At 52.4% G+C, this 27684-nt stretch overlaps 1 protein-coding gene across 5 annotated transcripts in view; it reads left to right on the top strand.

Moving 5' to 3' along the window:
- The window catches only part of PTPRU (protein tyrosine phosphatase receptor type U), a 282850-nt gene that overhangs the window by 143560 nt on the left and 111606 nt on the right, over positions 1–27684 (top strand). For all 5 annotated transcript variants that reach the window (XM_065576904.1, XM_065576905.1, XM_065576903.1 and 2 more), the window contains exon 8: positions 15699–16007. In XM_065576904.1, the coding sequence (XP_065432976.1) occupies positions 15699–16007 (309 nt within the window). The remainder of the gene's footprint in view (positions 1–15698; positions 16008–27684) is intronic.

The raw sequence follows: 27684 nt of genomic DNA, 5'->3' as shown, positions 1-27684 counted from the left end.
TACCACTGAGAACAGCCGAGCTCCATCCTCGTTGGAACTCCCCTTCAGATAGTTGAAGGCTGCTATCAAATCCCCCCTCCTTCTTCTCTTCTACAGACTAAATAACCCCAGTTCCCTCAGCCTCTCCTCATAAGTCATGTGCCCCAGCCTCCTAATCATTTTCATTGCCCTCCACTGGACTCTCTCCAATTTGTTCACATCCTTTCTGTAGTGGAGGGACCAAAACCGGATGCAATATACTCTAGGTGTGGCCTCACCAGTGCTGAATAGAGGGGAATAATCACTTCCCTCGATCTGCTGGCAACGCTCCTACTAATGCAGCCCAATATGCCATTGGCCTTTTTGGCAATGAAGGCACACTGCTGACTCATATCCAGCTTCTCATCCACTGTAATCCCCAGGTCCTTTTCTGTAGAACTGCTGCTTAGCCAGTCGGTCCCCAGCCTGTAGCAGTGCATGAGATTCTTCTGGCCTAAGTGCAGGTCTCTGCACTTGTCCTTGTTTAACCTCATCAGATTTCTTTTGGGCCAATCCTCCAATTTGTCTAGGTCCCTCTGGACCCTGTCTCTACCCTCCAGCGTATCTACCTCTCCCCCCAGCTTAGTGTCATCTGTGAATTTGCTGAGGGTGCAATCCATCCCATCATCCAGGTCATTGATAAAGATAATGAACAAAACTGGCCCCAGGACCGACCCTTGGGGCACTCCGTTTGATACCGGCTGCCAACTAGACATGGAGCCGTTGATCACTACCCGTTGAGCCCGACAATCTAGCCAGCTTTCTATCCACCTTACAGTCTATTCATCCTATCCATACTTCTTTAACTTGCTGGCACTGACCTTCACCCCAAACTCTAATCACGACCTGAACTGCCTACTCTGGGTGCAAGCTAGCCGCTGCCTCAGTTTCCCCTCTCCTGACCTGGTTTGATTGCTGGCCTCTGGCTAAGTCATTAAAGGAAATGTCTGCCCCTCACAGAACAACCAAGTCCAAAATAGGCCCAAAACACAACGTCTTCCATGCCGGTCTCAGGCTGGCCCCAGGCCCTCCTCCCTGAGGGTCCATCTTCTCTCCTCAGCCCCTCCTGGGCTCATTGGAGGCTCCTGCAGTAAGTTCCAGCCTTCTATTGGAGTTTTCCCTTCACTCCAGCTCTCCAGGGGCTTCCGTCTTATCTCCGCCCCAGAAGGCCTAGTTTAGTAGGGTTACCATACGTCCGGTTTTTCCCGGACATGTCTGGCTTTTTGGTAATCAAACCCCCGTACGGGGGGAATTGCCGAAAAGCCGAACATGTCCGGGAAAATACCGGCCGGGCACTTCCCCTCCCGCGGCTGCTCTGCTCCTCCCCTGACTCTTTGGCTCTGTTTAAGAGCCGAGCTGCCCAAGCACTACTGGCTTCGGGCAGCCCCCATGCCTCCGGACCCTGCACCGCTGGAGCAGAGCAGCTGGAGCTCGGGAGGGGAAGTGCCTGGCCAGGGGTGCAGGGTCCAGAGGCATGGGGGCTGCCCGAGCGCTACCGGCTTCACGGTTTGCCGGGCAGCCTTCAGACCCTGCGCCCCCGGCTGGGCGCTTCCCCTCCCGGGCTCCAGCTGCGCTGGGGAAGCGCCGGCCGGGGGCGCAGGGTCTGGGGGCTGCCCGGCAAACTGTGAAGCCGGTAGCGCTTGGGCAGCCCTTTTCGCGTGGCTGGGAGGGAGGAGGGGGAGTTAGGACGGGGAAGGGGCGGAGTTGGGGGTGGGAAAGGGGCGGGACCAGGGCCCCGTGGAGTGTCCTCTTTTTTTATTTTTTAAATATGGTAACCCTAAGTTTAGTCACATGCCCCATGTGGCATGCAACGTTGGTCATTTTCTCCACCTGGGGAGGCAAGCGAAGCGTGTGGGGTTGAACTCCTCACCCCATAAAAGGCCGGTCACCCTGCGATACAGAGACTCAGAAAATCCCCAACTGGGACAAGTCCCATCAGCAGGCCCTGAACCTGGATGTCTCATTCTGAAACCAAGAGCTGGAGGTAAAGGACTACATCTGCTAGCTGTAGTCTACTTATCTACTGTTTTTGTGGACCAGCCACTAGAGGGGGACACAGAGGTGCAGCTTGGTAATGTAGGCCACACATGGAAAGCCCTGCTCCGTGGGTTCTCAGCTTGGAGGGTCATGGCCTGGCTTCCCGAGGGATCATGACTGCTTTCCCTCTCTTTTTGGCTAGGGCTGTGGCATGTTTTTCTCTTGTGAACCACTCTTTGGGTCTATGGAATAATCACCGTTACAGCTGGGACTTTCAAAGCCGCCTAGACGACTCAGACGTATCCAAGGCAGCTTTGGAGATGCCCCATTGGGTCAGAGCAGGCTCCAGCTAGACACGTTCCATAACCCCACCAGAGACAGTTATGGAATAACCTGCCCACCGGGGAAGTTCCCTCCCGGCCCCAGGTGGTTAGTGACTGTGCAGGTGGGTAAGAGTGTGGTCATGGGGAGCTGCCCACGGGAGCAGGCAGGGAGCAGAGGGGAAGTCGCCTATCCACCCTCTCGAACAGTCGGTCTTCACTGCAGAGTAGCCCAGCAGGTTCACACTTCGGTGTTGCCCTGTAGCCCCCTTGCTGTCCACACACAAACCCCTCTCACCGAGGTTAGTGGTGCTTTCAGCCTGGGCTAGCTGGCTAAATCCTGGGCTCTGTTTCCACTCAGGCTGATAACCTGCCTGTTTTGCAGTGCGGACACAGGCTAAACCTCTCAAGGGCTGAAAGGCCTCCAGTGCCTTCCCACAATTCCCCCCGTGTGCCCGGATGGACAGATAAGTTCCCCCACCATTCCTTGGGAAAGGATCCTAGAGCAGCGCAGCTCACGGTGGCCCAGAGAACTGTGGGATGTGCCCCCGGGAGCCCTGGCGACACACAGGGGAGCGCGGCACCTACGGACACTGCAAAGCCTGTGTGTGTCCCTAGCGCTTCTGGGGGCCCACCCTGGGGCTGTTCGTAACTGGGCCAGGCTAGCCCGGGCGCTCAGACCCAGGTGCCGATCACCTGGGCTAGCCGACTCCCAGTGTGATCTGAAAGCCTCTCACCGAGCTCAGTGCTTTCTCGTCACCTGCAGCTGCTGCTTCAAGCCTTGACAACGGCACTCGCTGGTCAGTGGTGTCCAGATCTGCTACTCTTGTGACGTGAGGATAGGCAGTGGTGGGCCAGAGGAGACGGCCCAGCAGTGTCACGCCATGTCCTGCCCCAAGACCTGTCTGGGAGGCGGCCAGGGTTGTGCCATGGGGGCGGGGTAGCTGTGGGTTATTTTGCTCAGGAGGGGGTGGGAGTGGAGGTCAGACAGGGGTTTGCTAGATCTGTAGGGTCCAGTGTTGGCTTCCTGAGTTCTGGCCAAACGACTGTCAGACTAAGCGTGGGCACCTCTCTTCCAAGGGTCACTAGCTTCATCTCTCTGGGAGTCTCTCACGGACCGCGAGAGGCAGAGATTAATAGATTCCAAGGCCAGAAGGGTCAACTGTGATCACCTAGGCTGACCTCCTGCGTTACACAGGCCATGGGCCGACCCTGCATTCATTCCTGACTGAACTAGAGCAGATCTGGGAGAGAAACATCCGGCCTTGACTTAACCATTGCCAGGGACAGAGAATCCACCACAGCGATGGCTCAGATCCCGTGTCCCTTGTGTGGCTGGGCCGGAGAATGGGGGTGGCTGACACCTGACATCACATGCGATGCTGCCCTCACTCCACTGAGGGGATGCAAAGTGCCTTGATCAGTGCATGGTCCAGGATTGTTTGTATTCCCCCCCAGCTCAGTGGCCTCTAAATTTAAGCTGACCCCACGCGACCCAGCTACCATTATGCCTTGATAGTGCAGGCGTCTCTCCTCCCTCCAGCTATGGGGCCTACGCAGCCGATACACAAGGGAGCCCGGCTGTAATGGATCCATTCAGATGCTGCCAGCATGACCCATACGCTCCTCGTTCTTGAGCAAACCCCGTTCTTGATTTCCTCCCGTCAGCTCCTTCCCACCTCGGCTAGTGTAAACGCAGCCTGGGCCAGGCACGGACGGCACCTCCCCTTCCCGCCGAGCCATCGCTGTCCGGGAGTGTCAAACCGGCCCCCCTGAGCTAATGCACAGGACAAGCCTATCGCTGCAGTGCCGCTGCCCGTTGAATGCCGGGATGCCTCGTTAGTCATCGTTAGGTGCTGCACAGCAGTGGCTAATGTCAGGAATGTTCCCTTGACTGCCAGCAAGCTCCCCACTTTACCGCCTCCTTCCATCGCTGATTGTGGGGTTAGCTACTAGGTGCTAATCGGGCAGCTGCCCTTTCTCCCTGGGCCTGGGCTGTGCCCCTTCAGATCCCACAGGCTTGGCAGGATGGGGCCGGGTCAGGACTTTAGATGGGAGCTGTAGGGAGCAGGGCAGGCGACTCATTCGGTGGCGCTTCTCTCTCAAGGAGAGTTGCTGCGGATGGATCTGTCCAGGCACATGCTCAGCTTGTCCGGATCTGTTTGCAGGGTCTGAACATGTAGTACTGAACCCAGTGTCCAAGCGCGGTTAAAGCGTGTTCTGCTGCTAACGGGGCCTTGGGCGCACTAGAATCCCAGGTCCTTGTGATGACTGTCGACACCGTGGCCCTGTTTAGAAGGGTTCGTGTCAAACTGTGTCCCGTAGCACGTAGTTAATTGCATTCCACCAGCCTCAATTCCCTCTGCCCTTCCCATTGGACGTGGGATTGTTCTGCACTTCCTGCTCTAAACTGGCCTTGCTGTGGATGATGAAGCAGCTGCTGCATTCCACCCCAGAGGTGGCTGCATTTCAATGACAGGTACCGATTCTTCTGTAATTCGCCAACCTTTCTGCGAAGCACTTTGCATGCTAAGCATGGTCCATCTCTTGGCAGCCCATGGAACCACTCGCCCAAGCCACTGGTGGAAAATGGGCCTCCTCCGAGACCCACTTGCCCCAGAGTCATTTCTGGGAAAGGGTAGCATCTGCCAGCGCATGCATGGAGTGCACTTGCCCGTCCTTTACCTAAGGCAGCCCCGGAGCGATGGGAGATTCCCAGCGCAGCTGCATGCCACCAGCCATGATTGACACTCTTCGTACAGGAACGCCTGCGTGTAATACAGCTGTAGTAGCGACTGTAAACCCAGGCGGCTCCGCGCTGGCACTAATTGTATGGATATATTCAGCACTATTAATGCCTGCAGACATCCTTGTTAGCTGATCTCTCGCTAAAACACTCATGGAATCTGCTTACATTGGCCTGGGGGTGCCAGGCTGTCTGTTTCCCACCGATCATTTGAATACACTGAAATAAAAAGGAGATTGACGCTTAAAGTCTGGCTTTCCGTCAGCGCTGTTTGCTGCTCTCCTGGCAGAGAGGGCTAAGGGTGGTGCACTGGGAGTGGCTCATGCCTAGCAGAGCGGCAACTTATTCTCAATGTGAGATACGAGTCACAGGGGCCTCTCTGCTTTCCTCTTCATGCCTCCCTTAAGCCCCCAGCTCCCCCCTCTTCTCCCAGGTGGGGCTGTGGCACATTGTATCGGCTCTCATTTCAGGGGCATCAGTTCTCTCCTCCATCCCTGTCTCATGGGGCTCAGCTCTGGGGTGACACCCCAACCACCAGAAGGTGTCAGGGGTCTCCAAATCGGGGTGGTTAGCTCTGGGAGGTTAAAAGATCTCACCAGGGCTGGAGCCATGTTCCTGTCATACATCTAAGGTTTGGAGGAGGTTAGCCCTGGACAGGGCAGAGTGGGCACATCTTCTAAGCTGTGCAGAAGCACCTGCCCTGCAGCTAACAGAGCTGTCTGAGAGCCCGTTCACCATGCCGTCCACATCCCCCTACGCCGTCCCCAAAGGAAATCCCACCCAGCATTGCGCTCATCAGGCAGTGGGCATGATGCTATCGTGTGAGCCAGAGGTGCTTGAGGCCTGCATTCTCAGGGTGATGTTCTCCCTCTCCCGTGGTCAGGACGTCTGAGCGACGTGTTTCCTCCCTTGCCACATCTGCCTTGGGTCTTACAGAAGATTTGACAGAACAAGGGATGAGTCATCCTGATCGCCCCCTATTGGCCCAGAGAGTTTTGGTTCCTGAATCTCTCTTTCTAGTGTCATGTCACCTTCCGATCAGCATCTAGTCCTTTCCCAATCCCTTGACCCGGGAGGAGGACAGGATCGAGTCCTGCACTTAGGACGGAAGAAACCCATGCACTGCTACAGGCTGGGGTCTGACTGGCTAAGTGACAGTTCTGCAGAAAAGGACCTAGGGATTACAGTGGATGAGAAGCTGGATATGAGTCAGCAGTGTACCCTTGTTGTCAAGAAGGCTAATGGCAAACTGGGCTGCATTAGTAGGAGCGTTGCCAGCAGATTGAGGGAAGTGATTATTCCCTCTATTCGGCATTGGTGAGGCCACATCTGGAGTACTGCGTCCAGTTTTGGACCCTCCACTACAGAAAGGATGTGGACAAATGATTAGGGGGCTGGAGCACATGACTTATGAGGAGAGGCTGAGGGAACTGGGCTTGTTTAGTCTGCAGAAGAGAAGAATGAGGGGGGATTTGCTAACAGCCTTCAAGTACCTGAAGGGAGGTTCCAAAGAGGATGGATCTAGACTGTTCTCAGTGGTACCAGATGACAGAACAAGGAGTAATGGTCTCAAGTTGCAGTGGGGGAGGTCTAGGTTGGATATTAGGAAACACTATTTCACTAGGAGGGTGGTGAAGGACTGGAATGAGTTATCTAGGGAGGTGGTGGAAAATCCGTCCATACAGGTTTTTAAGGCCCGGCTTGTCACAGCCTGGCTGGGATGATTTAGTTGGTGTTGGTCCTGCTTTGAGCAGGGGTTGGAACTAGATACCTCCTGAGGTCTCTTCCAATCCTAATCTTCTGTGATTCTATGATTCTAAGTATCTTACCTCTGGATCACTCATCTCATGGCTTGTTTTTTTGGATGGGCACCAGCCCCAGAATGTTCCTGCTTGGAAGCCGTACAAACCATCCTCAATATTAGCAGAAATGGATATGCCACTAGAATATGCTACTCAGCCAAACAGAAGCGTTTTTCCATATGGACACAGCAGAGACATGTATCTCCTGAATGAGCAGATATTCCCCTTATTTTGGACTATCTTCTTTCTCTCAGAATGGCTGGGTTTTGCCTCAGTTCCATACGAGTCCACCTGGCAGCAATCAGTGTGTGCCGTCCACCATCAGACGGTTATTCAATTTTCACTCTCACCTGTTGACTAACAGATTCTTGAAGGGCCTAATCAAAACCTTCCCACCAGTGAGGAAACCTATTCTTCACTGGGACTTCAACCTTGTCCTTTCAGCACTCTCTAAGCCTCCTTTCGAGCCATTAGCTACATGTTGGGTATCTCACTGATCAATGAAAGGTGCATTCTTTGTGGCCATCACCTCAGCCAGAAGGGTGGGTGAGCTCGGAGCTCTGATGGTGGCTCTGCCATACACTAAGGTTTCTTTATGACTTCATCTGAAATTCACCCCCAAAGTGGTTTTGGAATTGCACATCCACTTGCCTGTGTTTTTTCCGAAACGGCACACAGCTGAGGAGGAGAGGAGGCTGCATTCCTTTGACATGCAACGTGCTCTCTTCTCCTACGTACAAAGGACACAACCAATCAGAAAATCACCAAGACTGTTTCTTATTATAGAAGAATGAGTCCAAGGTCAAGCTAGATCCTCCTGGAGGATCTCTAAATGGATCTCAGACTGTATCCTGCTCTACCAAGTGTTGTATCTTCCTCCCCATCACGGGATGAGGGGCTCATTCTACAAGAGCACAAGCAACTTCATTGGCATCGCTTCAGGAAGTGCCTTTCCCTAACATTTGCAGGGCTACTATGTGGACTTCCATCCACAGGCTTATGAGACATCCTGCTCTAGTGCAGAACTCCTCCTCTGATGCATCCTTTAGGAAAGCGGTTCTCCAAACAGCTCGGCTGCCTACATCCTTGCGCCCTCCTCCTCCTCGTGCGCTACTTGTCAGTCACCCGCAGTGGCATACACATGGGGACCTGCACTCCAAGAAGAAGAGAAAGTTACTTACTTTATAGTTAGTGGATGTTCTTCGAGATGTTTGGCCCCTGTCTGTACTCCACTACTCACCCTCCTTCCCCTCTGCTTTGAATCTTTAGGATTTGCAGTAGAGAAGGAACTGGAGAGGCAGTCGATATGCTCCCCCTTTAATCCCTTGGTTAGAAACATGGCCACGGCACATGAGCAGACCAGTGGACACTGCTTGCAAGAATTCTCTGACTCCGGGTGCATGGAGCACATGCATATCCACAGTGGAATACAGATAGGGACCACACATCTCAAAGACCCTCCAGGGGCTTATATGAAAAATAACTTCCTCTTTTTGTGCTCTGCATGTAGGAATGTTTCAGCCAGAGAGAAATGAAGGCAGAAAGAGTAAAGTTTACGGGTGGTACCCATAGCTTTGAAAAGAACTGCACCACAACTGACAGCAAGCATTCCTCCGAGATCTGCATTCAGTTAGATAGAGCTAGTATCTGTATTTGTGCCATCTGGTGACTCCCAGCTGTGTTGCAATGGGCAAAGGATATACTCCTTCAGCGGGAGAAAGGAGCACTTCAGGCACTGGCTGCAAATCCCACAGGGGTGGGCAAGGAGATCTATTTGGGAGGTGAATGGCAATTGAATAGCAATACCTGGCACTTTGCTGGCCTCGTAAAGCACTTTATTAATGAACGAAGCCCCACAAACCCGCTGTCATTTTGCTGGGAGACAGGACAATGATTTGTTGTCCTGTTCCCTCGCAGCGTGGCAGCACAGTGTGATGTGATGACTCCGACCTCAATGTCCTGATGAAAGGTTTCCGCTTGTTTCACCTGCAGCTCTGCTCTGGGGGTGGTTATAATTTCTCCAATGCCTTTGCAGAGCACTGGTGACCCTTCCTTTAAATCGGTCAGGTCCTTAGGGTGACCTTGGTGTGAGAGCTTTGATAGGACGAATGCACTGCCCGGGCTGGGAGTTTAGCCTGGCTTGGAAGCCTGCCTTGTTAATGAGGGTAACTGACCTCAAGAGCAAACATCTTTCGGAAGCAGGGCAGTGCCGTTCTCTCGATGCAAACTCATGGGTTAGGGAAGATGTGGCAGCCGCTGCAGAAATAATCCCTCAAAGGCAATGTCCTTGTCCTAGAAGTGGCACTGAAGATATGTTAGGGAGGCATCAGGGGAAGATCTGTAGTGAAGTCTGTGTTGAACTTTTCCTTCTGTCTCACTCTTCAATGATGGCGTTGGAGACCTGAGTCTCATTTGGGCTGCTCTACACACTCACTTTAAGGCCCCTCTGCACGGCTAGTGCAGTATAAAGTAGCCTTAATGTAAATGAGAAGCGGGCCCGTAGTCTCCAGTTTCTTGCAGTAACAGTTCAAGAACAATTGAATTTTTGGTGACATTTTTTGTGTTGTTTTTCTAGCGAAAACCCACACAAACCTCACCCAGTTTGGAACTTGAGCCCCCAGCGTCTCACTCGGGCTGTGTTTCGCCTGCAGCTGCACAACCCCGAGTCCCCCCAGACTCCCAGTGCTAATTCACATGGCTGCCAGGGCCCATCAAAAGTGGTAGAAGGGCTTGCAGGAGAATAGAGACGAGGTAGAGCGTCTCAGATGTGAAATATAACAGATCGACAATCAGATATAATATGAACGAATAGTACATGAGCACCAGGTTAAAGGCTGTGTTGTAGGGTGGGTGCACAGTGGGGCAGAGTTAAGGTTATGGGGTCAGCCTTACATTTTGCATCATCTGACTCATGAGTGCTTAATTTGCATTAACACTGGGGGAGGTTGTGCCTTTTACTTAAATCTTAGGGATAGAGCTTGCAGAAATGGATTCCCTGGCTCCCCGGCTTATACCACCCACTGTTCAGTGTGTTACACGTCCCCCCCTTTGTGCCTGACCCACAGATAGGGTGACCAGATGTCCCGATTTTATAGGGACAGTCCCAATTTTTGGGTCTTTTTCTTATATAGGCTCCTATTACCCCCCACCCCCTGTCCCGATTTTTCACACTTGCTGTCTGGTCACCCTACCCACAGAGAATATGAACCAGGTACAGTTCCTGTTAGCAGGACGTAGGTTCAAGTTGTAGAGGTGCATGCTCTTAGCTCCACGGCTCAATCCCCAGAGCGAGCTGGATGCCAGCCTTCATGCTTCTGCCTTTGAATAGGGCTTATTACTGACTATGGTGGGAAGCGCGACTTGTTGACAAATCATACTCAAAGAGAGGCCATCAACAGTTTGCTGTCAAACAGAGAGGACGTGTCACGCGGGGCCCCACAGGGGTCTGTCCTGGGTCCGGTGCTAGTCAGTATTTTCCTGAACGACTTGGATGATGGAGTGGAGAGCATGCTTATAAAATTTGCAGGTGACTCCAAGCTGGGAGGGGTTGCAAGTACTTTGGAGGACAGGATTAGAATTCAACATGATCTTGATAACTTGGAGAATTGGTCTGAAACCAATAAGAAAAAAAGTCAGTAAAGACAAGGGCAAAGTACTACGTTTAGGAAGAAAAATATCAAATGCCTAGTGACAACGTGGGGAATAGCTGGCTAGGTGGTCGCACTGCTGAAAAGGATCTGGGGGGTCAGAGTCGATCACAAATTGAACATGAGCCAACAATGTGATACTGCTGCGAAAAAGGCAAAGGTCGTTCCGGGGTCTATCAACTGAAGTATCATGGGTAAGACAGAGGAGCTAATTTTTTCGCTCTGTTTGGCACCAGGGAGGCCTCAGCTGGAGTTCTGTGTTGTTTTGGGCACCGCACTTCAAGAAGGATGTGGCTAAATTAGAGTCCAGAGGAGAGTAACAAAAATGATGAGAGGTTTAGAAAACCTGACCCGTGAGGAGAAGTTGAAAGAATTGGGCATGTTAAGTCTAGAGAAGAGACGGCTGAGGGGAGAACCTGATAACTGTCTTCAAATATGTTAAAGGCGGTTATAAAAAGGAAGATGATGAATTGTTCTCCATGGCCACCGAGGGTAGGACGAGAAGGAATCAGCAAGGGAGATTTAGGTTGGATATTAGGAAAATCTTCCTAACTCTAAGGACAGTGAAGCAGTGAAACAAGTTACCTGGGAAGGTTTGGAGGTTGGACAAGCACCTGTCAGGCATGGTCTAGCCATACTTAATCCTGCCTCAGCGCTGGGGGCTGGACTAGACGACCTCTCGAGGTGCCTTCCAGCCCGACATTTCTCCGGTGACTGCGCGTAGTCTAATTTGAGCATTGAGATCGCTCAGAGCAACTGCCAGTGTTTGCCGGCTCCCACAGTGAGTGGTGAATGAGTCACAGTCCTCGAGAATGAGGATGGTGATAACACCCTTCTATCTAATGCTACCCATCATTCCTATTAATGGCCGTGTGGGGAGGTGACTCACCTGCTCCCTGTTGGGCTCCCCAGGGAGCATCGCCGGGTCCCTCCCCTGCATGGCTGTCTCTGACATGCGGTACAGGCAGGCCTTGTTCCTTGCTCGCCTGAGTTTCCACTTCCCCGGGGCTCAGTAACACCACGGGGCAGGTTCCTCTGCCTGGCTTTGATCAGGCCAGAAGTTTCCACCCCATGGAGGCTTTGCTGCTGTGGGTGCCCTATTGGGAATGATTCTGGGGTGACTTTAATGAGGTCTCCCCTGCAAAGCTGGAATTCATCGGTGCTGTTCAGAGGCTCTGTGCGCCAGGAGGCCCCTGGCACCTCCCACCCCTCGCGAAGTGGCAAGGCTCTCAGCTGATCCAAACAGGCCTGTGGCACAGTGAGGTTACCCCCTGGCCTGTGCCCTCTGCGGCCTCTTGCCATACAGCTTGGGGCTCACTCACCCCTGAAATGAGTTGGCCACGTTTCGGCACCAGTCCCTTGATGATTTGAGCTGCAAAGAGCAACTTTCAGCCGAGACAGGGGAGACTGCCGCTTGGCTCACCGGGTAGCTCCGATACCTACAGACTCCCAGAGCCCTGGGTTGGGTCCGGGCTCTGGTAGTCATAGAGCTGGGTGGGAAGTAAATCCAGACGCCCGAGGAACAGGGGTGAGGCTATTTCACCGGCGGAAGTTCATGTTCCATAACAACAACCAGCAACGCTGATCGGGCCAAATTCCTGCCTGGGGAAATCCCTTGGGAATGTGGCCGACTCAATCCCCCAGCAATCCTGCTGTTCCAGGTTGCAGCGACATTGGGAGCTGCCGCTGCCCCATTGCAGGACTGGAGAGGACCCGCAGCCCCATCCATGCTGCCCAGGAGATAGACTGCTGCTGCTTCCCTTATCTGTCTGAAGAATCCACTCCAGAGCAGCCGTGGGAGCCTCCCAGAGGCACATCGCAGGGCGATTATTGTATATCCAGGGTGCTTAGAGGCACTTGACCTTGGGCCCGTCTAGGCGGTCACCGGCCAGACGTGCTCTAATCCTTGGAATCACGCGCTGCCTCTACTGTGTCTTGTCACGCCAGCAAATCACGCCTCCCAAATGTGCCCTATAAATACATGAGCATCACCTGGCTCCTTCGAGGGTCTTAGATAATCCAGCTGCCTCTGCCCGTCATGCTGCTTGCGTGACTCCTGGAGAGGGAGCCTGGGCTTTCCCCAGGAGCAGGAGGAGGGGGGATAGGCAGTGATGACATAGTTCTTATTCGTTCTCTGGTCTCTAGACAGTCCTTGCCCTTTAAATGTCTCCCTGCCTGTCTTACAGTAAGTCATTTCTCCACTGGAATTCCTCCGGCAGGCTCAGATTTCCCTTGCAGGACAGGTGGGATTTTAAAGGGACTGTCTCTGTCTATGTAGACACATACGGACTCTTGCTTGGTATGCTGCACATACAGCCGGCATAGCAATGCCCTTGTTTGGGCCGTAAATTCAGAACCAAACGGGTGGCTTGAAATATCCAATTCGCAATGAACGCCCCATGCGTGAGCCGGTCTGCCAGGCCGAGCCTGTTCCTCAGGGCGACGCTGGGAGGTTTGTGCTGCACGTTGGCTTCATGGCAGCATGAGGCAGGGGGACGGTGTGTAGGAAAACTTCCTTGAGACACGTCCGTGCGTCGCCCTGCGTCCTGGCAGAGTGGGCTGCAGAACACAGCTCAGGAGTCATCATATCTCGAATGAGGCTCACCGCACCAAGGACGGTCTTGGCAGAATCAAGATGATTCCCAGGCACTGGGTTCCAGGTGTCACTAACCAGTTACGTTAGCATTCCAGGCGCCGGTTAACTAGACCGTACAGGGCCAGATCCAAATCCTCCATGAGAGCGTTTCCACTGACAGCGGGACAGTAATTCCCTTGCTCTGTGATATGATGCCTCTGTGGACTTCCAAACCCCTTGGCAGTAATGGAATAACTGTCCCCTGCCTGCAGTGAGCAGGTCCGGTCCCGTCCACCTGCCGGTTGAAGGTAGTTAGTTACTGCTGGAGCGCCTCCTTGTAGCCAGGCAAGGCATAACTGCTCTGTCCCTGTCTGGCACCTCTTGCCGATGGTTGCGCCGGCACTGCGGTGGTCTCTCTTCCCATAACTTGGCCCTCTGGCCAGGTCATGATTTAGTTAGTTAACCCCTTCTGGAGTAGCAGAGGCCAACAAATCAACAATCCAAAGGTCCTCACCTAAAGGTCTTCAGCCCCATCGCCGAGCCTTGTGGTCCTCATGCCCCTTTCTCAAGATTCTCCTTTGTCCTTGTCCCTTTTCCAGCTTCACACCACCATACCAGTGACTGGTAGGGGGACCCGGGCCCTCCCTCTATGCTGGGTTCTGGCCCAGGAACCAGCAGCCAAGGTCTGCTCAGTCCCACTCCTTGCTGCTGTCTCCCCCTTGTTTCAGGGCCGGGACTCTCAGGGCCGCCCCCTAACAAAATCCCAGCAAACAGGTATAAAGAACAACCCAATTCCACCCTCCGTGGGGATGATCTTATGTCCCTCTCAATTAAATGCCTCTCAGAGCTTGCTCTATAGAGGTCAAGTCCCTGCCCGTTTGCCAGGGTCTCCCACCAGTGCTGTTCTGTGCCACTCCTGGTTGCTTGCCAGCCTCCCCTATTCAGGTGAGGAGCCCAGGCCTTGCTGTCCTGCCGGGCTTCTTCCTCTCTAACCCCAGAGTGACTGCAGCCTCTCTCCCCGCAGCCCCCTTCTGCGCTAAACCTCCTGCCTTTATAACCACCGCCCAGCTCCTCCCCAGCTGGGCTTCCTCTCTACTGAAGCCTGGCTCTAAGTCCCTCTCAGGCCCGCATTAACGCTTTCCAATCCGTGTGTGTGTGTGTGTCTGTGTCTGTGTCTATGTCTGTCCAGGGGCGTTCTACGCTGCTACGATAAAGAACCTGTGTGCTTGCTGTTGGAAAAGCAGCGTGGCTCCTCATTAAATCAGACATCTGCTACCGACGCCAGTTGTGAGAACAGGTTAAACTTCTTCCCAACGACTCCGCTGAGTCTATGGCCTTTCGAGAGCCCGACGCCAGCCTGATAGAAAGGCGAGGGCCCTGGTCACACAGGCCTATTACGGGTATTGGTTGGGGCCTGCCTGGAAAGCCTTGTCTGTGTGCTTTCGTTCCCCACCCCCGGCCACGCTCAGTGAGTCCCTGGGATGGGCTTAGACCTCCTGAAAGAACACAGCCCCCAGGTGCCGGGGTGGAAGATCTTCAGGGGACCATAGCCCCAGAAAAGAGGAGGAGGAAGACACCATGCCCCACAGGGTTCACCTTCTCTGCAAATGGGATTGTGTGGGGCATGGTCAAATGGTCCTCCTTGATGACTGAGCCTGTAGGAGATGGTGAACCCCCTTGAGATGCCTGCTATAATAGGGTCCAGGGAACGTGGCCATTGATGGACGACCTGCAGAGGGCTTTGGGGTCTGGTTGGGCTGGGCTGGGCAGTTGATGTTTAGCCTCACCTGCCTCTCTCCAGTCTGGAAGGTTGCACTGGGATTCTCTAGTGGGAACTGGTTCTCTTGAGCGAACTTCCATACGGTCTGCCAGGGGCATCCTGGTCCTGATTCTCCTTCCCCCCGTGCAGCCATTATGCCAGCGCAGGGTGAGCATAGTGCATGAATGGTCTGATCCGGCAGCGTGTGACGCTCCCTTTGCACTGGTGTAAGTGATAGCCCAGTGGAGAATCAGGCCCAAAGAGAACAACCTGGCTGCTGGTATTTTGGCACGTCTCCTTCTGGTACGGAAATGCCAGAACAGCCAGTGGGTGCTTAGCTGCCTTCCTTGGTCGCCCTCCCTTGGAGGAACTCAAGGGGAGGGGATGGCAAAGACTCACGACCGGGGAGGCTGAGCATCCCCACATTTCCGATGCGGAAACTCAAAGGTGAAGCGAGGTGCCCAAAGTCACCTCACACAAGTTCCTTCTTATCTGTTTTAGCTCTTCATCTAGGGCCTGATTCTCGTTTATAGTAAGGCCCTTTACATCACTGTGGCAGTGTAAAGAGCCCTTAAATGGGTGTACGTTACGTTTACACCTGCTTTGTCTCCTTTAGGCTGCCCAGAGCGGTGTAAAGGGGCCTTAGTGCCAATGAGGTCCCGCAGAGCCCTCTGCTTTGCTAGACTTGGATCTTCCTGACCAGTTAGGCTGCCCGGTGGCCCGGCGCTCACTAGGATCAAAGCTGAGGTTCACCCCATTCATTTCCTTTGGGTCCTGCCGCTGATTTAGCCCCGTTGCCCTTCCCGGTGGATGGTTTTCCTCGTCTCACGCCTCTCTCCCTCTCTCCCTGCCAGAGCCCATGAGGGCCCCCAAAGGCCTGGCCTTCTCCGAGATCCAGTCCAGGCAGCTGACGCTGCAGTGGGAGCCGCTGGGCTACAACCTGACGCGTTGCCATACCTACACGGTCTCCCTCTGCTACCGCTACTTCGTGGGCACCAGCCACAACCAGACCTTCCGGGAGTGCATGAAGATGGAGCACAACGTCCACCGCTACACCATCAAGAACCTGCTGCCCTACAAGAACGTCCACGTGAAGCTCATCCTTTCCAACCCCGAGGGGCGCAAGGAAGGGAAGGAGATGATATTCCAGACGGACGAGGATGGTAAGTGCCAGCTGCTGCCCCTGTGCGCTGGGTCGCCCGCGGGTAAGCTGGTAAGCCCCAGCTTGGGGCAGGGCAGGAGAGCACCCGGAGAGGCCACTGAGGGATCCTTGCATAGCCCCTCTGTGCGGTAGAGAAGGTCTCTGAGCCAGCCCATGGAGGCGGGGAGTGTGGTGACTGGGGCAGTCCAGGGGACGGGCTCTGTGATATGTGCATAGGCCATGCAGTGGGGTTGTGGTCACTCTTCCAGTCCATAGTCTGGAGTAGCAGCTCCGAGGTTGGAGGTGTGCAGTGCGGTCCCATTCCCTGGCCCCAGCGTGTGGGCATGGACTTCAGCTCCCCAGGCCCATCCCAGACATAGCTAGGGTGACCAGACGTCCCGATAAAATCGGGACCGTCCCGATATTTAGGCATTTGTCCCGCGTCCCGATTGATCTTCGGTCGGGACGCTGCACTCCGCTTTTTTTTTTTTTTTTTCTCTGCCGGGCTGCCGGCAGCACTCAGCTGTTCTCGGCTTTTTTTTTTCTTCTCCTCTGACTGCTGGCAGCACTCAGCTGTTTTCTGTTGGTTTCTCTCCCCCCCCCTCCTAAAAACCAGAGGCTGAAGGTATGCATACCTAAGGAAGGGTGCATAATCTCCTTTGACTGCCCGCAGCCCTGGGCTGTTCTCAGCTCCCGCCCCCGACTGCCAGCAGCACTGGGTCACAGTAGGGAATTGGGAGAGGGAGCTGTTTGTGTCCTTACACCGGCAGCACTCGGTTTTTTGGGTTTTTTTGCTCCGCCAGTGACCCCCCCCCCCCCCCCTTGTGTCCCGATATTTTCTTCCTGTCATCTGGTCACCCTAGACATAGCCCAGGGACTCTCACGTATGCGGGTGATGTGAATTTCACCCGCAGTGAGCATGGCTGAGGGATGTTGCAAGCACAAAGGTCTGGAACGTTGGCAGAGGGGCACTGCTGGGAGTGGGCAGCTGCTCCGAGGAAAGGGGAGTTCTGGAGAAAACTCATTCCCAGCAGCAGGGGAGGGAAAGAACAGGGAACAGCTCGGGATGCAGGGTAAAGTGTTTTGAGAGACACACCTAGGGCCCTGGTGCCTGGGACTGTCGAAACACCAGAGGTGTTTGGGGAGGGATGGATAGCTAGATAGCGGGAGTGCATGGGGATGGATGGGTAGGGTATGCGTGGAGATAGCCAGAAGGACCATGCAATGGCAGGGAAAGTGAGATGGTAAAAGCGATGGAGGAAAAGAGGGACCAGGGAAAGCAAGAGGGGTCCTGAAATCCCAATGGAAAGCCACGTGTGTGCCCGGTCACTCCCGCTCCGGGCAGTGAGGGTAGGTGACAACTTCGTACTGTTGCCTCACCAGCTTTGAGTTTCCATAGTCCATGTGTGTCTCTTCCCCTGCACTGTCGCTCAGCAGAGCCCTCCCGTGGCGGGGGAAAGGGGCTCACTAGGGCGATTCCAGCACCGCTGTTCGGGAATTCAGCCCCACCGCCGGAAGTGGCTACCAGAAGAGGGGATTTGTTGATAAATTGGATGGTCGGAGGCTTGACCACACTTCTGTTAATTTTGAAATATATTCAGGAGACCAAATAACCAGCATCGGTCAGCTTGATTGCTCTAAGCCCAGTACAGGAGAGAGGTTGTATACAATACCGGTCTCTGCAAAGCCCTCTCGTGCAGCGTGGTCACACTCACCTGACAGAGCAGGTGCACCCTAAAGCCATCTTTTTATACCCTATCTGTTTACAGTTAAGAGGTACTATGTGTGTCATCTGAGGGGGAGGGGTAGTTCAGCGGTTTGAGCATTTGGCCTGCTAATCCCAGGGTTGTGAGTTCAATCCTTGAGGGGACCATTTAGGGTTCTGGGGCAAAAATCAGTACTTGGTCCTGCTAGTGAAGGCAGGAGGCTGGACTCAATGACCTTTCAAGGTCCCTTCCAGTTCTAGGAGATAGGATATCTCTATTATGATTAGAAACTAGATTTAACCAATCGGCTTTCTGCCTTGTTTTTCTGGTACCCCTTATCTCTCTAGTCTGAACACATGTGTTGCAGGTCCCCAGGGGCGTGAAGGCACCTGCTACGTCTGTACTAGGGTAGAACAATCATATACCTTGTCCTGTTCCCTGGGGATGTTCCAGTGCTGCCCTGTGAGAATAGCTCCCTTCCTCTCGCTGTGGTAAAATGATCATGTGTCCTGATCCTGATGGCTTAAGCCAAAGCTTACTTCAGCTAATGCAAGGTGTTATGGGACAGCTAGCTCAGGAGAACGGGATTATAGTAAAGGTATATGCCAAATTAAGCTATGTGACTGCTGTAATATGTGTGCTTAGTGCTATCTGTGCTTAATGCATTCTAACAGGCGTGTGGTGTGGATAATACCAGTTATTAATATACCATCGATAAGCTAGCCAGCTCAGACTGATTAGCAGGACTCGCACACACCCAAAACCACTGGCTCGAGCAGACCGCTCGGCCTCTCTCCTTCATTCGTCCCTCAGCCATCACCTCTCCCTGTGCAGTCTGTCTCTGTCTGGACTGAGCGCCGGATTGGGTCATTCCATGCTGGGCGGCACCCGATGCCCTGGCTGTTCTGATTTGTGTCTTTTCAATGGAAGGGCTCTAGTTCTGCTCCCAAGGGAAGGTAGTGGCCGGGTGGTAGGTAAAACGTACTGTGCAGGACAGAGCGCTGCTGAGTGAGCACCAAGTTATTCTGCCCGGTAGCGGGAGTGAGGTCGAAGAGGGGATCGCCTAGTTAGGTGCCTCACTACTGGGAGCAAGGTGGTGCTTAACCCTTCACAAGCCCATCCTCCAGCTACGTCCCGGCCCTTTTCCCTGCGTCCTCTTTCAGGTGAGGGAGCTGGCGCTCAGGGGGCGGGTGTCTGCCGTTCAGAGAAGAGGGCTACATCTCACACTTACCCTGACTTCTGCCAAGTGGTAATTTCCACCCGCACCTTGCGTAACCACCTTGTGCCCGGCCTTAGGACTGGCAGGACCAAGACAACCAGGCAGCGGTTTTCAATTCTCCATCAGAATTTCTAGTTTTGTTGCGTTTCTCCTTTGTCAACCAGATTGTCCTCAGCACCGAACATCCTTGGTCTTTGTTCTTCTTGTTGGGGAATTGAAGCCTAAAAGCAATCATAATAATTAAAATAATTAGTACCTTGCGTTTAGGCAGCCCCTTTCACCCGAGGCTCACAAACACTAATTAATTAAGCCCCCGTGAGGTAATTATTAACAGCAAGAAAGAGTCAGAGGTCAGCCTGCCTCAGTTATTGGCTTTGTTTAGCTGGCCGGTGTTTGCGCCCAGAACAAGAGCACGGCCGCGCGGTTTCGTAGCGTGTGAATGAGCTCCCTGCTCTTCGTCGGCTGACCCGTGTGTGTGGCGGAGAGTGCAGCAGGCCCTGGCCCAAGACAGACATGACCCCGCAGCTCACCACCGCCGTGGGCTGCATCCTATGAGAGGGAGCCAGTGCTACTCTAGCTGGCAGCATACCTGGGCAGGTCTCGCTCATCTCCATCCCCTTGCTTGGAGTCTGTGCGAAACCCCGAGTCTCCACTGCTCTGGGTCCGTACACGCTGTCTGCGGCATTACTACAGGCGCTGGGTCTGAGCCATCGGGGCCCCCGTCACGCCCACCTGAGCTGTCGTACATTTACCCCAGCTCTGCACCAGGTTAGGCAGCCTCTTCCTCTCCCCCCCTCGTTCCAGGGAGCTCAGATTTCAGGCTCGGGGCAGGTATCAACGGCTGGGCGGGTGACTCTTGTCTCAAAGTGTGTTGAGGCCAGAAAAGCCAAAGCCTCCCGCTGTGGTCGGAGCCCTTGGGACAAGAGGCCCTGCCATCAGCACTGGAACCTGACTGCCCTGTGCCGAGACCTAGCTCGTCCCCCTGATGCTGAGCCACTGGGCTGGCCTGCTCTAGGCATGTTAAATAATTGTTTCTGTGCCTCCAGAGAAGTCCCTATTCTCATGCTGGTGCTTTGCTAGAGGGCTGGCTCTTAGCAGCCACCAGAAATTAGAGATGGAAAAAATCTATTCCCAGTAGGTCGTCTAGAGCAGTAGTTCTCAACCATTCCCACGTGGGGCCCCCTCCCTACTCCCATATACCCAGCAGCTAGCGGGCACTTCCCTCCCACTTAGTAATATGAGAAAAGCAGAGTGGCCCGATGCCCAGGATGAGTTCCTAGGATCTAGACCATCCCAGGACTCTTGACTACTGCAGCATTGTAGTCAGAGGGAATTTTGCCATTTAATGGGGCCAGTATTTCAGCTTTAACAACAAGGAGTCCGGTGGCACCTTAAAGACTAACAGATTTATTTGGGCATAAGCTTTCGTGGGTAAAAAACCCCACTTCTTCAGATGCAACTGAAGAGGTGAGGTTTTTTATCCACGAAAGTTTATGCCCAGAGGAATCTGTTAGTCTTTAAGGTGCCATCGGACTCCTTGTTGTTTTTGTGGATACAGACTAACACGGCTACCCCCTGATATTTCAGCTTTGGCTCCTTCCCTATATTCTCCAGTGCTTTATCCGGTCGAGTTTTCAGCGTCCCAAGAGACTGGGTTCCTGCTACTTCCCAGCGCTGCAGCCTAATCAAGCAGGAAGCGTTTGCTTGACATTCAGCATACATTTCCCTTCTCTCTCCCGCTGTGCCAGGCCGGGATTAGCTGAGCCGGCTAGCCCTACAAAGTTAATTTCGAGCTCTGAAGATCCAGATAATGTGACATGAAATCCAAGACAGAACCGTGTTCTAATGAAGTGGAACTGGTACAGTATTTCAGGAGCCAGCCACAGGAGCTGTACGGTGTCCCAGGGGAGCTCAGGGAAAGTCACTTCCGCTAATGATGCATTATGCTTCTAATATACCAACTCACTTCTCCCTACCCAGTGCTCAGCCCCCACATGTGCTGAGTGACTCGGACGGCTGAAAGGGCTGCGTGCACCGGGAACCTGCCACCAGGCGGTAATGGTGGCTTTGGTTGCATGATGGCCTGATCCTGCGCTGTGCAGGTGAAGAAGGCTTAGGCTGGGCCTAAGAAGACAAGGCGTAAAGAGTGGAGTGGGGCAGGGGACGCCGGGCAGATCCATGTGGCGTGGCTGAGGGTGCTACCGGGCAGCCCCCTAGTTACAGGCGCTGGATGCTAGCTAGATCCTGGTTATATGAGAGGTGCCGCCGGAGCAAGGACTCAAAGGGGAGAACCTTATTAGCAGTAAGGGTCCTGCTTAAATCCATGTGTCAGACGTGCCCATGTCTCTGACATGCCCATCCTCACCTTGGACGTGTTTAGCACTAACGGAGCAGGCACACACGGGCTGGCGATGTGGAGAGCCTGCACCCAGTCACGCTGGTGCCTAGCAGCTTTGCAGATCCTGCTGGGAGCTGTGCAAGGACGGCAAGGGACGGGGGCTTAAGCAGCAGGACGTTCAGGAGTGACTCCTGCAGAGAGAGGCCCTGGATGAAGTGAAGCGTCTGGGCTGCACAGAGGGGCAGGAGAAGGCTCTTCCAGCCATTACAAGCTTTTGGGTGTGCCTCTGAATCTGGACCTTTTGAGGTTCACCCATCCCTTGCGATTAAGTTGCCTAAGCAAGAACAGAATGTGTAAGATCTAAAACATGCTGGCCGGAGAGCATCAACAGCCCCCTGTCCCTCACTGGCGTCCTACCCTGTAATGCTCCAGATTTGGCTCAGGTCAGGACATCCTGGGGGTGCGTAACCTATTCCGTGGCCTCTCTGCAGTCTAAGCAACAGCACGAGAGCTAACCTAACCTAAGCAAGACCAGGAGAGGTACCGACGTAGTCACAAGGGAACGAGCTGCCTGTGCCTGTCTTCCAAACTATAACCTTAGCGTAAGAGTTTCCAGCTGCAGGTTACAAGGTAATTAATCTCTGTGATATGTTTTAGCCTCAAGTATTAGCAATTAACCTGGAAGAACGTGTAATTACTAGGACAGTATTAGTGGACAGTATTTAATTTGCAGACTGTGGAAGCCCGGTGCGTTGGCTCTGACTCCAAGGAAGGTTTATCTGATCGGCCTTTTGACGGGTTGGATCACAGAAACCCCCTTGGGAGCTGCCACCTGATGTGCCAAGACTGCTTCTGCTCCTGTTTTCCCTGCCAGCTCAGGACTCCAGCACCCTGTCTTGCTGAGCCAGACACTCCCGTCTGCTCCAACACAGACCCAGGGTCTGAATTACTTGCCCCAAAGCTGCAGGTTAACCTGAAAGCAGCTCACAGAAATGTGCTTGTCTTTAGCATTCAGATGCCCAACTCCCAATGGGGTCTAAACCCAAATAAATCCGTTTTACCCTGTATAAAACTTTTACAGGGTAAACTCATAAATTGTTCACCCTCTAGAACTGATAGAGAGATATGCACAGTTGTTTGCTCCCCCAGGTATTAATACATACTCTGAGTTAATTACTAAGTAAAAAGTGATTTTATTAAATACAGAAAGTAGGATTTAAGTAGTTCCAAGTAGTAACAGACAGAACAAAGTAAGTCACCAAACAAAATAAAATAAAAAGCGCAAATCTATGTCAATCAAACTAAATACAGATAAAATCCTCACCAGTTCCAGAATGCTCCCTTTTACAGACTAATCTCCTTTTAGCCTGGGTCCAGCAATCACTCGTCCCCCCTGTAGCTACTGTCCTTTGTTCCAGTTTCCTTCAAGTATCCTCGGGGTGGGTGGAGAGGCTCCTTCTTTAGCCAGCTGAAGACAAAATGGAGGGGTCTCCCAGGGGTTTAAATAGACTTCCTCTTGTGGGTGGAGACCCCCTCCTCACCCTGTGTAGAATCCAGTCACAAAATGGAGATTTGGAATCGCATGGGCCAGTCACATGCCCATGCATGACTCAGGACTTGCAGGTAGCAGCCATTACCCACATGCTACCTTGAACATCCTCAGGTAGACTTCTTATGTGGATTGGAGTCTTCCAAGCTCTTTTGTCTGTTAAGTGCTTCCTGATTGAGCACTTAATTTGCACATTCCTTTCCCAAGAAGTGACCAAATGTTCTAACTAAGGCTACTTAGAAATCAAGCAATTATACAGCCAATGTTCATAACTTTGAACACACAAACGGTACCTGCATACAACTAGGATGAACATAACCAGTAGATCATAACCTTTACATAGATACATTACATGGCATATGTAGCAAAACCCTATTCCAGTTAGATCATACATAGATTTATAAGCACCCCCCCATAAAGCCTTATGGGGTACACTGTCACAGACCTGTCTAGGAAGCTTAGCAAGGAAAACAAAATGGCAGAGGCTGTTGCAAAACTTGGTTCCTTCCTGGGCATTTTCAAACTTCACTCCTAATCTACACCCCACTGTTCGGTAGGGCCGGGAATCACTCTAGCCCCAGGCTATGGTGTGTAGAGACGGCAAAGTTCTTCTCAGCGACCAGCGTTTTTGTTGAAAAACAAGGTTTTGTCAAAAACAATGGTTGTGGGATTTTTTTTTTAAACAAAAGTATTAATATCTTCAGCAGCAGCCAACCCGCCAACATTTCCAGGTTAACATAGAAAATGTTCCGGTTTTGGTGGCTGAAAGCTGAATTGTCTTTGGTTTGCAACAAGAAACACAAAACTTTTCATAGGAAATTTTGGAGGTAAAAGAAATATTATTATTTTCCATAGGGGGAAAATATCTTTTCCTGACCGGCTCTAATGCGAAGTTTCCGGTTAGACTGTAGGCAGGGGCTTATGGTCAATCCACGGGCCATCTTCTGACCTGCACAAATGTTTAAGCACTGGTAGTGAGCAAAGCCTACTCCATTAGGGCTGGGAGAATGAGTCCCCAAAAGGCGATGATCCATCGTGACCCAGCCAAATAAAACCTCAGCATCACAGATTCAAGTTCCACAGAAACAGGACATCCTGTCTAGTTGCCGTCCAAGAAGAGGCTGAGTGCTGGAGACCATCCTTTGAACGGTGGAGACATTAGGTCTCTTTGCCTGTGACTGTCTCGCTATATCCCCAGAACACCGGCTATAATGAGCAGGCGTCGCGACGTAAAAGCAATCTCCTCAGCTTTGGGGCTCACCAGACTTCGGGGCTCTCATCATTTATATGACGGCTGCACCGTACAGCCCCTGACTCAGACTGGTGCAGAGGGCTGTCTATCCAGCTAATGAAAGACAGGCTCCGTCCCAAAGAGCTTTCAGTCTAAGCGGACAAAGGAAGGCTGGTGATTCCCACTGTACCGAGGGGAAGGTGCTACAGCACAGAGCGATGCAACGACTTGCACAAGGCATCTGTGGCAAAGCTGGGACTGGAACCCAGAGCTGTTGAGTCCTGCAGTACCATGACCACAAGAATAGCCGTTCTTCCTACACCCAACCCTACAGCCGCCTGCTCTGAACCTGCCTGATGTATCTGCGCCCACCTCAGCACTCCCAGCGGTTTATTTTTTAACTGTAATTGCTCCAGCTGTTTTTCCCATGGTGTGATGGCGCCAGCTGTTTTCTTACTGTGCTGTAATACAGTGGCTCCAGCTGTTTCCTTGCTGTACTGTAATCACTCCAGCTGTTTTTCGCCCGGCATGGATTAACCAGGCTTTTTTTCCTTCCCCCTTGAGTGGAAACTTGATACAGTATGCAGTCTCTGCCTTTCAAGGGATCAATAAATCTCGGTATGAGCGTGGATCTATTGTAAATTGTACATGTGTATTTGTCTCAGTTATAGATCTGTCCGATTTATCTAAATTAGCTAATGATTGTGCATGAAACTCAGTTCCCGGGTTTGACACTAATTTCTAGTAGAAACACATTGAGATTTTGGGTGGCTTTGTTATGCTTTTTCATGTCCAAATCTTAGCAGAAAAAGGTTTGGAAAGTGCCCATGTAAAAATAGCCCCTTCTGAGTCAGCAAAATCCGTCCCCTGCGAGTAGCCAAAGTTAGATCTGCGGACGTTAGTGGCTAAGATAAGTCTCTGCTGCTTCTCTGGGAGCCCTGCAGTGCCAGCTCAGGCCTGGGTGAGCGAGCTGGATTCTGTACCAGGGAATGCATCATCGTCCGACTTGTTAAATACGTTCCAATTGCAGAGTCACGCGGAAGATGATGGGCCGGCTTCCTTCCTGATGGGGGAATTTTTTTCAGCTGAGTTACACAGGAGTACAGAATTTGGCCCGGCAGAAGTGCTGTTGCTAGTGGTGCTGCATGAGAAGAAAGACCCCAGCTTGGCTTGTAGAGAGGCAGTATGATCCAGTGGTAGGCACCGGATTGGGGCTGTGTTCCTGTCTCTGCCACAGGCCTGCCCCTGTGACCTTGGGCAAATCACATCATCTCTCTGTGCTTGTTTCCTCTTGTCTCTTTAGACTGCAAGCTCTTTGGGTCAAGATATGTCTACACTGCAAAAACATGTCTTCCTGATTCAGATTATCTAACCCATGTTAAAAGAGCAGTGCAGACACGGCGACTCGGCTTTTGACTTGTTTTAACAGCTGGAGTTAAACCCTATAGGGGATCCTGAAATAGAACTTGAGCCACTAACTTGAGTTAAAAGCCACGTCTTCACTGCTATTTGAACTAAGATTCACTAACCCTAGTTAAGAACACACATTTTTTTGCAGTGTAGACGTACCCTACGTGTCTGTGAGGCGCCTAGCGCAATGGAGTTTATTAGGGTTTCTAGTCCATACCCTAATGCAAATAATAAGTAATAATAGTAATAGTCATGTAAACTGGGCACATCTGATCTGGAAAGACGGAGATACCATAATCATGGAGCCCCAGGACGCATTTCACCGAGTCGCTTTCCCAAGCAAGCACCAGGTTGTAAACTTTTTAAAACTGTAACTGGAAAGAGTTTTCTCTCCTTCTGTATCTGTCCCGCCCTCCAAGTCTAAGAGCAACCCAAGATTCTTATTAAAAAATAGGCTGGAAATCTGTAACAAGCAAGCACCCGTGCAATTAACGACGGCGGTGAAGGTTTGTGAAGAATAGGACCCTTGATCGTGTTTTATTTTGGCTTTTTTGACATGAAGCAAACTTCTTTTGCATATCCCTGTTTGCATGTCGCCGCGGAAGGCTGGAGGTTCCTAGATGAGTCATTGGGAAAGAAATTGCCAGGTACGGAGTGGAAAAGAACAAAGAGAGGATTTTGTTGTGGAGGTGGAAATGCCGTTGGGAAGGAGGCAAGGAGGGTTCTCCTCTACCTGAGTCGTTCCGTATGAAAAACAGTTGCCTCCTCTTACCATGGCAGTCCGAGAGATGCCTGGAATCCCCTGCTCCTGAGGCGCTGTGAGATGGCTGCCCAGATTTTCCCAGAAGGCACTGGTACAAACATGGTTATACAGCATAGGACGGGTGGAGGTGCACACACACAGTGTTGGCTTGGATAAGCTCCTCTACGAACACAGGGCAGTTGTTTCTTGTGACCCATCCAGAGTGCTGTGACCTGGTTGCAATAACACAATTGTGTTTGGAGTGTGAACATTGCCTGGGCATTGAGTTGGGCCCATCTAGATACACTGGAATCCAGGGTCCCTCTGTTTTCATTCCATGGAACATCAGTATTTTCCATCCCGTCCAATGGGAGTGGGTCCCGTCCAGCAGGAGGGAGAACTGGGCTTCTGGCTGGGTGACCCAGCCCGCCTAGGGAGATCAGCAGAGTTCTGAGTAGTTCACCGTTCGTGGGACTTTCAGATGAGACCTTAAAAAACAAAACAAAAATGGGGTCCCATCTGCTCTGCAGTGACAGTAAACATCCCATGGCATTTTAGTAACAGTAGCTGCTGTGTTCTGTCGTCCTTGGTCAACCTTTCCTCTCCTCCCACTCGTGTGCATTGTATGGTGATTCACTTGGGTTCTGCCTTCTATGCCAGAGGTAGCCGCATGGCAGTGGTAATCTGTGGTAATGGCTGGCATTGGGATCCTTGCAGAGGGAGAGTAACGCACTGGCAAAGTATTTGTTGCCTCCCCTACTGACTGGCCTGGTAGAAGATAACAGCCTACTAATGTCGCCAGCTAATGGAGCTACCCCACGTGGTCTGTGCGTCAGTGCTGGAGGTCCCCAGCTCAGACCCTGCCGACAGCCCGTGGGGAAGGACTCAGCTGGGTAGTTTGGATTCGGGTCTGAACTTGGGACTGTTTGCACCTGGGGTGCTGGGTCAGGCTCCCTTCTCAGCTACAAAGCGAAAGTGAAATGTCCCCCCCCCCTCTGAAATGGCACAGATTGTGGGGGCACCTTTGAGTCAGTTATCTCACTGGAACTGTATTTGCCCATCTCTCTGTGGCTTGTTTTCCTGCCTGGGCTCTGGGTTGGCAGATAAGGCACCCGAAGCTGTAATGGTCCAGCCCATCAAAGGGAAAGGAAAGATTCCCTTTCAAGGTGCCTCCTGGGAGCTAACAAAGCGGCCCCTTTCTACTGCACTCACGAAACCTCTGACACTTGCCTTCCCCACTGCTGCCTGTTTCAGCCGGAAACCGGCTGCAAGTTGCGGCAAACTTTGCAAAGTGTTTTTTATGAGACAGGTGGTTCAAGCCACCCCCACTCCCCCTTCCTAATTTATCCCCTTCACACAGAGATCAATGGCACAGAAAAAGAGGTAGTGCCACTCGCCTTCGTCCCCTCAATGGCCGTGCTAGGACATCATGTGATGAAACGTCTCTGTTGCGAGACAGCAGGCGGAGCTCAATGACCAGAGCTCATCTCGAGGCGGGAGGGAA

This window comes from Chrysemys picta, chromosome 23, assembly GCF_011386835.1.
Source record: "Chrysemys picta bellii isolate R12L10 chromosome 23, ASM1138683v2, whole genome shotgun sequence".
In the NCBI taxonomy this organism is placed as follows: domain Eukaryota; kingdom Metazoa; phylum Chordata; order Testudines; family Emydidae; genus Chrysemys; species Chrysemys picta.
The sequence above is the reverse complement of the archived record's forward strand: the minus strand, read 5'-3'. Positions and strand labels throughout refer to the sequence as shown.